Raw genomic sequence first — 12,184 nt, forward strand, 5'->3', positions numbered from 1 at the left:
GATTTGAAGAGGAACGCAAAGTTTGAACTCGGGAACAAAATTTATTCTTCTATAGTCATTCACCCAGAAAGAGCTGTGGCGATGAATTGCCTGTGTGGAAATTTGCGACAAGTACAAAAAGAAAACTAAGCATCTCATTCGTACTATCAGTGTGGCCTGGTTGCACTTGTAGGGCAGCCGATTGGCTTTTTTAAGTTAAGATATTCTAATGAAACTCATACTGTAGGTTATAATAATAATAATAATAGTAATAGTAATAATTTATTTCCACCAAATCAAATACAATTTGATGGGGGAGGGGAGAAAAAAAGTGGCTATCCGCTTGACGGAGTTCTCCTCTCCTGTTCAGACGGCAGTGACAGAAAACGAGGAACTAAATTGAACATCAAGTCATCAAGTCATTAAGAATATCAAACGAGGAACTAAATTGAACATCAAGTCATACATGAATAAAAACATCAATATAAGCAATGTCTGTAACCGAACAGAATACGCAGAAATCAACAAGGGGTATCAGCAACGAAAAAGGGGTATCAGCACAGTAGACGACCAGTCATCAAATAACAAAAAGGGTGGAGAGCAATTCATAAAACAGGAGTTGATGTATTAGCATTTAACCAAATGAACAATCATACTACGCAGAAAGGAGATGGTGATTTCACGGAGGTTTACGCCTGCTTCAATTAACTGGTTTTGTAAATACGGTAGTTGGTAATTAATTCTTTGACGACCGTAGCTAGTTCTTGTGAATTGTAAAACTCATTGATGTTTGTGGCGATGCGGATATGGTGAATCGGACTGATGCAAAGGAGCCATAGAGGAAATGGTGTCAATATGGCGCTTTTGCTCAACTGTATACACGCGCAGCAGTCTGTAAGCATAGAGGTTTAATATGGTAATAATGTTGAGGTTATCAAATCCTGAGTTGTGTGTCTAACGGGCAAGTCATAAACTATACGAAGGATTTTTTTTCTGAAGTACTAATATCTTGTGTAAGTTAGTATGTGTTGTTGTTGCCCACACTAATGTGCAGTAAGCCGCCGCGGTGGCTCAGTGGCTATGGTTCTCGGCTGCTGGCCCGAAAGACGCGGGTTCGATCCCGGCCGCGGCGGTTGAATTTCTTTGGAGGAGAAATTCGAGGCCCGTGTACTGTGCGATGTCAGTGCACGTTAAAGAACCCCAGGTGTTCGAAATTTCCGGAGCCCTCCACTACGGCGTCTCTCATAGCCTTAGTCGCTTTGGGACGTTAAACCCCATAAACCAAACCAAACCAAACTAATGTGCAGTAATTTAGGTGTGAACAGAGTAGGGGATTTTATAAGACAAGTTTGACTGCCTGTGGTAAAATATTTCTGTGGCGTGATAGAAAACCTATAACCTTGGATGTCTTCAACATGACATGACTGACATGGTCATCCCACAGCATATTTTCGTGAAAGTAAACACCAAGTGATTTGAATGATTTTACTATATCAATTTCTTGTGATTTATAAGAGAGAGCTAGTTCTGCACTGCAAGTTTTATTCTTCGGACGGAAAATTACAGCATTGGATTTTGACACATTTATTGAAAGAAAATTTGAGTCAGACCATTGCTCTAGATTTTTTAATATGCGATTAGCATGCATGTTTAGATCGTCACAGGTATCACCAGGTATAAGGATAGTAGTGTCATCGGCATAAATGATAAAGCTCTCGTCTTCTTTCTCTTGTTCTTCTCTCGTTTCCTATTACTTCCACCAAGCTTTGTAGCCATGCGGCATTTCATTGCGGCGGACATCGTTTTCAAAGTTCACCTTTCCCGTGGCCTCGGTTGAGATTATCTGTATGACCAACGCTGTATTTTCGACGTCCCAAACATTCCCCGTTCGTTTATATAAACCTTCTGCTCCGCTAACAAAATGTCGAGGCTTGCATTTGGTGGTTTCTGGCATTTATTTAACTGCTCTTCGTTTGATGTCGCTGCTTCACCAATTCGACGAACGCACGAGTTGTTTTCTTGTATGTTTGTGACGTCATCGCTGCGTCACACGAAAAATTGTCCCTGGCCACAGATTGAGTGTCGGTTTAGGTTTGCCTTCTGGCTGTTTTAAAATGACCTCACTCGTTTGTTTTGAAAAAAAAAAAAAAAAGATCAGCTTTTGTGGCGGAGTTGCCCATGGACTTGCCCTTTTAGAGGCTTCTTATATTTGTTGTCCCCGTACATGCATCTTAGTGCATGTGAGTGTCATTCTGACTGCGATGCACTGTTATACAAGGATGTTTGAACTCTGCTGAGCTCCAAGGGTGAGCTTCAAGTGCGCGAAACAGAGCGACGCCACGAAGCGGCGTGGCGAGGACTGCCGGCACAAGTGTCGCGGAAAACCGCGCGCAAGCGACGGCGACGTACGCGACGTGCAGCAGTGAAAAAATACGCTTTCGTTCGGTGCCTGCACTCCGGCTTAATAAACACCCCCGTAATCTGTCAGCTCGGTCGACGTGCGGTTGAGTAAGCTATGCAAGTGCGCCGCAGAAGCGTAGCGGCACGGGGGATCGAGCGCCGGTATCCGGCTCGTCAGTCATCTCGCTTAACAGTTCGCCCTCCCCTGTATATCCCGCTCCAAATGTTATTACCGTCACGCAGGCTGTCTATCTTTTTAAAAAAAAAAAAAAATTGCGGGCTTGCCTCACAGCCATGGCAAAAGGAATATCTTCCTTTATTGCGGTGGTGCAGCTTACCCTTCTGCCATCTAGTGTGGCAGCGCACTCCAAGATAAAATGGAGCTTTGTAGTAGAAAAGATCATTGATTTTCGTTCTTCGCTTGTCTCGCTCAGAGTGGCCATTTTTACAGGAACGTCATCGCATGTGCAGAGCGCACGTAAAGTGTATACAAAGCACAGCATGACCTTAGCACCATTGAGAGAAACCAACGTACAGACGTCATGAAGACGAGAGCTTATTAGTCGAACGGAAAAAGGAGAAAGAGCGAGAGGGGAGGGGGAGAAGCGCTGCCGGGGCTGAGCCCAGTCGTCCGCCACGGGACATTTGATGAGCACAGTCTTACTTTAAGTTTCCTTTTACGATGAGAGTTGTTTTTGGGAGCCCCCCCTGAGCCGTCGATGAAACCGAATCCGCAACAATGGGAGGCGCTTTGCTATTTGCTGTCGAAAGTTTAAATTTATTGAAATTTCAGTTTGAAATTCAATTAAAAATGTGTTTAAATTTAAAATTTATGCGCAGAAATTTTTGCTTCACACTGTTCTGATTTTAGTTCAAATTGATATTCTAATTCAAATTTAAGGCAGGATTTCAAGTTAATGTATATTAAGTTTCAAAATTTAAAATTAAAATTTAGAATTCAGTTAAACTTTAGATTTGAATTGAAATTATAAATTGTAATGTTATTGTTCTAATACTGAAATATATGTTTTAACATATTTACTAACGGTAATTTTTTTAGAACTCTCGTTTTCGAAAGATAATACAACGGAGGGGGCGCGGCGCATCTCTCCTCGCCCTCGCTAACCCCTTTGGTGGGCAGAGCAGGGAGGGCAATTTAGTCTCTGAACGAGAGTTTTCTTCTTGGAAAAAATCTTTGCTGTTAAGCTGATTTAAGAGAAATTTTCATGTTGTCAATTGCGACCAATGACAGCTCTCACCGAACGCTATATCTGACCGCTAGCTATAGTTTAGTCGGTCTTCGTTCAAACATTTCAGTTGCGGATTTGTTTTGCTTACTTTAATTTTTCCCCTTTGTATTCTGTCCGTATTATTTTGTCAGAATTGTTTCGAGGCACTCTGCCACCGTAGTTTAAGGCGAAGTCAGATATTTTTGCCCAATGCGATTTATGAGTTGCGCGTGAAGGGACGATCTCCTTTTTTCTCGCCTCACCCACATTATGATAAAAACGGAGGAAGAGAATTCTCCTTTTAGAGACAACGTTTAGTTTGGTTTATGTGGTTTAATGTCCCAAAGTGACTCAAGCTATGAAGACGCCGTAGTGGAGTTCTCCAGCAATTTCGACCATCATGCAGTGTACACGGGCCTCTAGCATTTCGCCTTCATCGTAACGCGACCACGGAGCGTTGCCATACCCCCCCCCCCCCCCCCCCCCCCCCTCACCCACTCAGTTTTATTGCGAAAGCAATACTACTTGCACTTTCACGCCTTTGCCGTGCCGCGGCGGTGACCACCATTGACCTTCATTTGACCTTGATTGCATTAGATTGGATAGGACTGGACTGGACTGGATTAGATTAGATTACATTAGATTAGAGTATATTACATTGGATTGGATAGGAGTGGATTGAATTGGATTGCATTGGAATGGATTGGATTGGTTTGGATTGGATTGTATAACCGATGCATCACCACAAGCACCACCACCAGCTACACTACCAGCTGAACCATGGCGTAGCTACGGATATTGCTTTCGCAATTACCGGGCTTAACCAAGCTAAGCCACAGCGAATTTTTTTCTTTAATTATTGGACACAGAACTAACGATTTATTCCAACGAATTCACGACGAAAAAATGACAATAAAAACGCGTGCCCAACGCTGAGGCGAATTTTATTCATCAGACGTGCCGATTACTAATCCGATGACGTTCGCCGCGCTTAACTTGGTCGTGATTCAGTTATAGAGCAAGAGTTAACGGATCGACGATTGCTGCCGTGTGCCGCCTCTGCCGCTCATGAGAAGGAGCTCCATTTCCCTGTGTTGAGTGATCGTCTGTTACTGGGTTACGGGGCGAAGCTGTAACCTAGACACGTAGATGTCACTTCGGATCTTCTTTTCTTTTTTTTTTTTCCCGTCACGAGATCATCTGGTTGCAGCTGCATGTACGTGATCTTGAAACGCATAAAAGCAAGCGCCAGCGTGCTGCAGCGTGCTTGCGTGCCGCGGAAAAGCTTTCTCGCGATTGCGTAACCGCTGACGGTGTCCGCTCAAGCGTGGCTTCGAAATCACGGCGATGGCACGTACGGGAAAAAGAACGGCGATGGATTGAGGACAGAGAGCGCTCTTTGTGCGGTTTCGGCCGTCGCGTCAAGTCCGGTGCAACGAGCAAATCGCTAATGGAATCCGTTTCCGGAGCAACTGTGTCCGATACCTTCAAAATTTTCTACTATGCACATTAGTGATAATATGCCGTTATTTTTGATTTCTTGTGTGAGTGTGTGCGTACACATAGCGTCTGCTGTTCTTGGCGCTGTCGGTCTACATATCGGCAGTCAACTTGTTTATTCGTCCACATACCTGTCTAGAGCGCTGGAACAGCGCACTGGGGTGTATACTCTTGTCATTTACAAGTGGTCTATAGGGCTCAGAACTTGTCCTCATCATGCGTGCACATTCCCAGCACGCCTTTTTAGCGCTCTAGACAGGTGTGTTTGGACGATTGTACGTGGCAGACTTAGTGCACTGCGGGCATATATTGCACCGCAAAATATGTTGCGAGGAAAAAATGAACGACGTTGGTGTGCAAGTCTCCCGTATAGAGAGCCCAAGCGTCATTTAACCATTCCGTTCGTCTTATGCTGGTTTCGAAATCCATTGAGCTAAGTCAAGTGCGTCCATTCACTTGAATGGTTGGCAGGAATAGTAGAGCAAGAAAGACACGCACGAAAAACCCGAGAAAGACACTGAACAAGCGCTGGTTGAGCGAGAACTCTAAGGCAATGCCCGTGTGGAAGTTCCGCGGCTCCTGCCTGGAGGGAGATCTTTCTTGTGTAGTCAAGTTGGGTTAGACCTTTTTTTCAGAAATAGTCTGGTCAATTCGAGGTTCGTGGACAGGCTTTGCGGCTTTTGTGGCGCCGTCAGCTTTGCGAATACCAAAATTGATAGAACAGTATCTCGCGCTTTGTACAGCCTCGATGTGTCAACTACGCCTATGCGCGCCTGGCTGAAGCGCCCACAAATGTCTCGGGCAAATCGCGAAGTGGCCTTCTACAGTCACGGACGCAGGTACGGGATGGGGGCACGTGGAAATGATAATATATCCTTGCGCCGTCAGGTAAACCAGTTCTTTGAAAACCCTGTAAGGTTTAGCACGCATGCATTGGCCTCTCCGTAGCAACGAATACCAGCTAACAGGGTAGCGAAGCAACAGGGCAATAGTTGTTCTTAAGTACTGGCATTTGTGAAGGTTATTGCTCGTGCCACCCGGCGGCTCGAACTTGGCGGCATTTAGCTTCCATCATTTTCGGGCCCGCGCTGCGGGTCTTTGCAGCATGAGCTTTTGCCAGCGTTTCCGTGGCGCGTTTTACTTTCGTTTGTTTGCTTGGCCCACGAACACATTGCCTTAGCCGGATGATGGAAGTTGGTTTGCTATAGGCTTTGTGCTCTGTGTGCTGTGCCAATGGTAGGTTGTTGTTCTTTTTCCCGCCGTCTTCGGCGACCAGCACCATCTGGGGATACAGCAGTGCCTTGTACGGTGGCCATAAGGAACTGAATCGTAACCGCGGTGCCCCTCGCTGGTTGTGTTGCAGGGCGAGGAGAAAGGGCAGCTGGTGGTTCCTCGCATCGTGACCACGGCCGACTGGGGCCCCATGGACGAGTCCGTGGACGCGGCGGGGGACCTGCGGGGCTTCCCGTCGGGCCCGCTGGGCGGCTCCGCGGCCGGCGTCTCCGCCACGCTGCCCTCGGAGCGGCGCCGCTCGCTGTCCGGCGGCGCCCACCGGCTGCCCGCGCTGCAGCTCTCGTCGCGGGCGCGACGCCAGTCTGGCGACGATGTGCTCGGGGGTGAGTCTCATCCCTGGTCTTTAGCCGCTGGCCACGCAAACCCAAGCGAATGTTCCCCTCTGCGTTCTCGATGCCCCCCACACCCTCTTCAAATGTCCATCACCTCTTGTCTGCACAAGTTGGCGATGACCCTTCCCTGTTGACCTGGTTGTTCCCTGGAAAGAAATAGTTTTGATCTGAAGAGGTAGAAGTGAGTCCGCGCCAGAATGACTGCGTATGACCATTGTATGAAGGTAACAACAACAACAACAACAACAACAACAACAAAAGAACAAACTGCGTATGGGACAGCGGCGGTGGGCTTAGCCTCGAAAGTTCCCTCTCCCGTTTCTCTCTTTACGCCCCGTGGACTGAGCGGAACACTGGCTTGGGACGCTGCCTGACTTTACGTGGCCTGATGCGTACCACCTATGGAGCGCACAGTGAGGGTGCATGCGTACGGTGATTGCATGAAGCATCGAGATCATTGGGTTGAGGTATCGGTGAGAGAGATTGCATTTAACCACAAAAAGTGGCGGGCAGTGGACGCGGCGGCCATAACACTCGGGTTGCTGCCCTACAAATCACGCTGTAGCGCCTGGTTGTGGTGGAACTTCTTTACTTCCGCGCGAGTGCACTCTGAGGTTCACACTCTAGGTAGATCGTTAAAGAGTTACCTAACGAAGGTATGGTCAAGAGTGTAGTATGGAGCTATTGTATCGACCCGTAGAGTATGGGTGGCAAACATAATCTCTAGGGCGTTGGCACAGCATACTCATTTACTTCTAGAATAGGTCCACTGATCAGTGTCAAAAGGAAGTTGAATAATTCGGGTCCATTAGGTCCCGCATTCTTTATGGGGCCGTGGCTCTTTATATTTGCTTTAGTCGCATTTTACTGAAGTAGACCTCCGACCTGTTGACGTCTGAGTTGGAGGACGCGTGTGGTCCTTTATACGAGGTAGCAGTTCGAACTTTTCTTCTGCACCCAGTAAACTCAGAGAGCGGTCTCAAATATCCGGAATAGCTTCTACTACGCCACGAAGGACGGGCCTGTCCATGCGCGGGTGGGGCTCTTTATGCAGCCGTGTCCCGCCATATCGCCACTCGTTTCTTCCCACAGAGCCGCGCACCGTCTCGCGAAGCTTGTGTTTACCCACAATATCTCTAGAGGTATCGCGGGTCAAGTGGACAGCTTTTAAACCGCGACCGCTATGAGGACACTCGATCGTGAGGGGAAGTTTGGCAAACGTGGAAACCGGAGATGGTCGGACGTATGTCGGCCTTGCGTGCTTTTTTGTTTTTTTTTTTTCGGTCGCGGCTTCCACCATTGTTCTCGCGTTTTTCAGTTTGCCGTCGAGTGTTAGGGGTCGCGCATCTGTCGTTATATCAGCCTGGTGAGCACGATTTATTGACAGCGAATATGCCTGACATCTCGGCCAGATGTCTTATAGCTTGGGTTTAGACGATGCTACGTATGTTTGTATTTACGGTGCGAACCGAGGCTTGGCTTCGCAGTTCTGTGTGCACCTAACCCATCCCTTATGAACTAATCCGCCGCTGCCTGTAGCTATACCGCTTTCGCTTGCCGGTAGTGAGTAGAGCGGGCTGGGCTGCTTCGTGTATGTCGTTCGCTTTTTGCACAGGCGACCCCTCGCGTCTGTGTGGGATGTGCGCAGGCGCGCCCCAGTATACTTAAGGCGCCGATTGTTGACACAAGACGTCGCATTGAGCCCCAGTTTACAGCTTTTAGTCAAGCGCATAGTTTCGAATTTCACTTCAGACACACAGCCTGCAGTTTTTCTTAACAGAATTCGAGCATTTGCTTGCATTCAGTAGAAGTGCCCCATTTTCACAAGAAAAAAAAAAGTTGAAATGGAGTAGTATTGTCGTGTTGTACCGTCGTGCTAAGGGAATCCGAGTAGAACATTGTACTTCTTGGGATTTGTTCGTGGAAATATCTCAAGGGGAGTTAGCTTTAATAAAGGGACGAAGGGATATCTAGACTGATGGAGGCTAATCCGGCCGCTCTACCAGCGTGCTTTTGCAACGTAGGGCTAGAGATGGAGGGAAGGAAAACGCGGCGCCGTGTTTTTCGTGCGTCAATTTTGCGCCACGTCTTGTCTGGCTCTGGAGTCCTGCAGTGGACACTACGCATGCCTGCATGCCTTTGCGCGCATGGCGATCTGGGTAAAGCATCGTTCCGCACTCGCGCCGCCGTCGTGACTGCTGCTGCCGGCGTGGACACGTGTGTGCACAGCACCTTCAGGAATGCGGGTTTTCTCTCATTTCTGCTACGGGCTCTCGATACGGAGCAGTGCAGCGCGCTGTATCCTGAACATTGCGCTCCCGGAGTGCTGTCGTGTGGGAGGCGCTTGATGCGGCTGTGCGCCACACCCGCCGCTGCTCGGCCTGCATGCGTCGATCAGCAGGTTCCTGGCTCAGTGTTGTGGACCAAATAACGCAGATTCATCTTGCATTGAAAATTACCTCGTAGATGTTATTGTTTACGCGTGAAATTTACCTCTACATTTATTTTTCTTCTGGCGAGATGGTACAGTTGTACAAACGCGGATATTAATAAATCAGTCGGCCGGTATATTGTTCACTTAGTTGCATGGTGAATCAATCGAGGAACCACTTTATTATGGCAGCTGGACACGATGCATACAGTGATTATGATTTGGGAGCCTTTAATCACCACCGGCAGTTCCAGTACATCGTAGAACGCATTCAAGGGGCCTTATGCCTGCTGAAAAAGCACCGTGTCGCGAAGCTTTATTTCGCGTAACTTCCTTATGACCGCGAAGTTTAAGCGCGAACACCATAGTAGAGGAGTGCGAGGGCCACAGCGGCGGCGGCGGCAGTCACGACATCGGCGTCCGGGCGAGACCCACAGCTGTGCTGCCGGGGCGCGTGGGGGGCCCCTCCCGCCCTCTCTTCCCTCCGCTGGGCTTCCCGCCGCAGGCGTGTCGCCGTCCCGCAAGGCAGTGCTGTTCGATGCCTTCCGGCCTCGCTCCAAGTCCGACTCCAAGGGCTCTTCGTCGTCCTCAGGGGGCCGCAAGCCCAACAACCTCATGTCGGCGCTGCGGGGCCACAGCTGGTTCCCGGGCTCGCGCAGCACACTCACGCCACCCAACGGAGCGGCCTCCGGCGGCGCCTCGGCGCCCATGTCCCCGCTGTCACCGCTCAGCCCCATGGAGCCCGAGGTGCCCTTCCGGCGCCCGCGGTCGGGCTCCGAGAGTCGCACCGGGGCCGTCTCCAAGGTCATGGACCTCTTCCGGAGCCGTTCCCAGTCGGTCAGCGTCGAGGGAAAGTCCAAGGTGCGTATGCATACGGTGGCAGGCGAATTGACGTTCCGTGACGTAATGAATTTCCCTAATCGGGCCCAAAAGTCCCTATTCATTACCTCTTTTTTCTCTGCAGGAGTTTGGAAAGTCCGGCAATTCGGGAAAAGACGAGAAAATTTGCGTTTTTAAAATTCCTTCCAAACCCTTGAAGCCTCCCTTTTCTCTAAATTTTACTCCTAATAGTCCCTGTAGAAGGGTGAATTCCCGGAATGTAACACCACTGGGCAGACGCTGCTATGAAACTTGAAGGCGTTGTGCTGTAAAACTGTGACTACAGCAGGTGGCCACAGCTACACATCGCCACATTCTGTTTGCATTCTGCCTTCCATGTGTTTATTGTTGTTCAAAGTCTTCGTACTTCAAAAGTCGTACCCAGCACCTCGTTGGCGAAGTACTTTTAAGATTTATAGCATGACAGGTGCCTGCATATGTCTCTCGGTGACTCGACACCGGTTTCGCGTGACAAAACTTGTAGTGCTTTACTGGCCAAAATAACGAATTCGCGACATACCGATTGCACGCCGTGTACCCCTTTCCTCAAGGAGCTTCCATACAAATTTTGTTGTCGATATGCTTGCAGTAGGCAGCACTTTCTGGAAGAAATACTTGGCTCCTGTGTGAGGAAGTTGTGGGAATGAGAATGGAGATCAAATGTGCAAATAACAGCCTGCTTTTAATCGCCCTTTCTCATTTTTGTGGGAACTTTTTCAGGAAAAGTAGGAAAGCATTTCCTGGCTAAAAAAAAAGAAATGTTTACGCTTCCCATGCCGTTGAATGTTGCCCGTGCCGTTAATTTGAAGGCGGACGTTGCAATCCAAAAACACTTTTCAAGACGACGTACGCCACCCGCCCATCCACCCCATTTTTCCTGCTACTACACCTCTTTTAGTGCGCTAGCTAGCACTTACGTAGTGGCTATTCCCCGCATTTGGGCGTCTGTTTGTCTGAAGCTGGTCTCGTGGCAGGCTGCTAACCTACCCACCGTGCCAGGCGGCGGCCCATTTAATCCTGAGAGATTGCTCAGGTAGAGAAACCTGAAAAAAAAAAAAAACAAGTTACACCATATTGAAATATGCTTTAAGCATTGACTGTGTGTTTACGGATAACCAATTGGATAACCAATCAATTGAAACTAAAGAAATCTATAATGACGCCGAGTCCTTACCTGGAAAAAAGAAGTCGCCTCTCTGAAAATGCCGTGAATATGCGACCAACGACGCTGTGACCGGCTTGCCAATCCCCACTTTCTGTACCGAAAGTAACCATCTCTTCGGGCCGCTAGCAGTGGTTAATCCCAGCTTTTGCATCGCGTTTATGTACAGCAACGTGCGCAGCATTGCTGCCGAGCTTTGTTTTTACCTCGACGTTCCAGGGACGGCATTCGAAAGTGCTTGCTCCGTAGCACCAGCAGCACGCAGCAGCGAGAATCTGTCGGGCGAGTTCTGCGTAGACGAGATGTAGGCACGGCCCCACTGTGTAGCGCCTATGTCGTGAAAGCCACCAATGTCTTTATAGAAAACTATGACTACAACATCTGAATGCGCCAACGACGCGCTCGAAAAGAGCAGACAAATGCCTCCGCGTGTTGCCGATCCTCCTTAGACTAGTGCGCGGCGCCGCCGCAGCGTGGCGTCGATTTCATGAAAATCGCCAATAACCGGTTGTATCTGCCGACAGCGCTAACTTCTTGCAAGGATGATAACTTCAGCGGCTAGGCCTTGAACTCAAAGGTCACTAGCGGCGTCAGCTAGACAGAGTCGAGTTGCGCTCGTCTGTCGGGTAACGAGCCGGTTGTCGGGCTCCGGCGGCAGCGGGTCGGCTGAACGAAGCAGCGGGGCGGTCGAATGAACTTGCCTGCGAAAAGTAGGCAGACGGATCTAGACCGCCTTGGGAGAGGCAGATACATAAATTAGTGTGGCGAGAAAAAGAATGAAAAAAATTACAAGATTGCACTTAAGTCTTCTTAAGAGTGGAAATACGAAAGCCTTTCTCTTTCCTCTCTTTCTCCCTCCCTTTTTCATTTTTATGTTATGGGTAGTAGGCTTAACTATGTCCACGTCCATGGCTGTTGTTCTATTGTGATGTCTGTTTCCAAGACGGGCAAACTATGTCGACATTCATGGCTATCGTGA

General features: G+C 48.7%; 1 protein-coding gene across 7 annotated transcripts in view; it reads left to right on the forward strand.

Annotated features, from left to right (window-relative positions):
- The window catches only part of LOC149341823 (5'-AMP-activated protein kinase subunit gamma-1-like), a 282,152-nt gene that overhangs the window by 97,400 nt on the left and 172,568 nt on the right, over positions 1-12,184 (forward strand). For 5 of the 7 annotated variants that reach the window (XM_089544044.1, XM_089544047.1, XM_089544048.1 and 2 more), the window contains exons 2-3: positions 6,472-6,724; positions 9,670-10,025. In XM_089544044.1, coding sequence (XP_089400170.1) covers positions 6,472-6,724; positions 9,670-10,025 — 609 coding nt within the window. The remainder of the gene's footprint in view (positions 1-6,471; positions 6,725-9,669; positions 10,026-12,184) is intronic. The other 2 variants (XM_089544046.1, XM_089544051.1) reach the window with 2 other exon arrangements.

The sequence above is a fragment of the Amblyomma mixtum genome, chromosome 5, assembly GCF_055824585.1.
Source record: "Amblyomma mixtum isolate Tamu chromosome 5, ASM5582458v1, whole genome shotgun sequence".
NCBI lineage: Eukaryota > Metazoa > Arthropoda > Arachnida > Ixodida > Ixodidae > Amblyomma > Amblyomma mixtum.